Source organism: Solanum lycopersicum, chromosome 9 (genome assembly GCF_036512215.1).
Source record: "Solanum lycopersicum chromosome 9, SLM_r2.1".
Lineage (NCBI taxonomy): Eukaryota > Viridiplantae > Streptophyta > Magnoliopsida > Solanales > Solanaceae > Solanum > Solanum lycopersicum.
In genome coordinates, this window is record NC_090808.1 from 9279918 (window position 1) to 9281663 (window position 1746).

A 1746-nucleotide genomic window follows, 5' to 3' on the forward strand; every position below is an offset into this window, starting at 1 on the left:
CATTACTAATATATCACACCCGCATCCATTCACGTGGATTCCGCACAAGCTTACACACATATCTTAAATAATTTTATCATAACTTATCTAATGTTCAAAATTAAAAACTTAGTAATTTATTTTGATTTTTAGTAATACAATGTATTTAGACATTATTCATCATCCTCCATACTGTACTCAATAAGGTAACAATGCTAAATAAATAAAACAAAACACTTCGCTAATTAGTTACTTCATCTTTTTTGAATCTCTTTTTAATGACAATATTAATTGATTGTTAATAAAAAAGAATTAAACAAGAGAGGCACCAGAGGAGAAACAAATTACATTCCTACAATAACAAGTTTATTACAATAAATATTTTTTAAATTTTCATGATAATGAACTTATCTCTAACAAAATATGAAAAAAAAAAAACTATTTTGAGATCTAATTCGTACCCAAAAAAAAAAGCATCATGATCCATGAGTTGTTTTAATGTGTATTTAACTCCCTCCATTTTCCAAATTCATAATTTTATGATTCGTTCCTTAGCTCAATCTATTTTGACTTCAACCAGACTTTGAACAGACTGAACGATAATCTATTTATTGATATGTTCAAATTGATGAGCCAAACTCATTTGACACCTCTACGTACCTCATTTCAAATTTGTAGTATTTGAATTCTCAACGATCTGAGCAAGAGATTGAAGGTTACATTTAACAATAGTATCCACAAAGACACATGTTTCTTCTGTAGTATTCCCATGAGGTATATCAACAACGTACGATTCGACAACTATGGTCGTCCCTGAGCTTTGATCGGAGTGGAGTGTGGTAACAGATCGGTAATTCACCAGGCGGTGGTCCCCGCCTACGACACTGAAGCTGATGACGTGGCGTTCCTCATCAAGGATCTCAAGTCTCTCCATGCTGTTAGCAGCTGGTAGGCCCGATATGACCCGCACTTCACGGACAGTCCCCACCTTCCCATCGCCACCGATGACGTGGCAGCTTTTGACGAAGTGTTTGTATGCTTGAGGGTTGTCGAAGCGACGGAGTACGGACCAAACGGTGGAGATTGGGGCGGAGATACGTTGGATCACTGCGGAGCAACACTGGTTAGGGCTAACGGAATGAGTATGATGAGAAGTGATTGAATCAGGAACTTGAGTGGTACATGGTATTGGTGTACGTTGTTTACTGGAGGTGCTGGTGGTGGTTGTGGTGATTCTTTGAAGTAAAAGTGATGATTTTGGAGGCATTTTTTAAAAAGAAATTGTTGATTGTTTAGTGGTATGATTGATATGAAATAGAGAGAGTGAAAGGTGTTCTTTGGGATGAATATAGACATACATATAAAATAATATCTATCTATCTATATGTATATTCTGATCGGTTTCATTTTGTATGACACAGGTACGAATTATATTATATGTCAATATTTTAATATAAAAGAACTTACTCCCTCCGTTTAAAAAAGAATAATATTATTTTCTTTTTAATCTGTTTCAAATAGAATAATATTTTTCTTATTTTGGTAATATTTTAGTTCGAGCTTTCCACTTGGCAAGTTTACATTCACAAGATCAAAGGGCAATTCTGTATATTTGGTCTAACTTTAGTTTAGGATTACAAGATTGAAAGTCTTCTTTCATATTCTTAAACTCTGTGTCAAATCAAACCAGATAATTCTTCGTCAAACAGAAGAAGTATTATCTTTATTATAACAAACTAAAAAAAACAAATTTAAGTATATATAACG

The 1746-nt window shown here is 33.6% G+C and overlaps 1 protein-coding gene across 1 annotated transcript; it reads right to left on the reverse strand.

The window, feature by feature from the left end:
• Window positions 1-310: 310 nt before the first annotated feature.
• On the reverse strand, window positions 311-1448 carry PYL9 (abscisic acid receptor PYL9). The gene is given in 1 exon segment (NM_001374371.1): window positions 311-1448. A coding segment is annotated over 1 exon segment (606 nt). The 5' UTR covers window positions 1247-1448; the 3' UTR covers window positions 311-640.
• Between the last annotated feature and the right edge of the window lie 298 nt (window positions 1449-1746).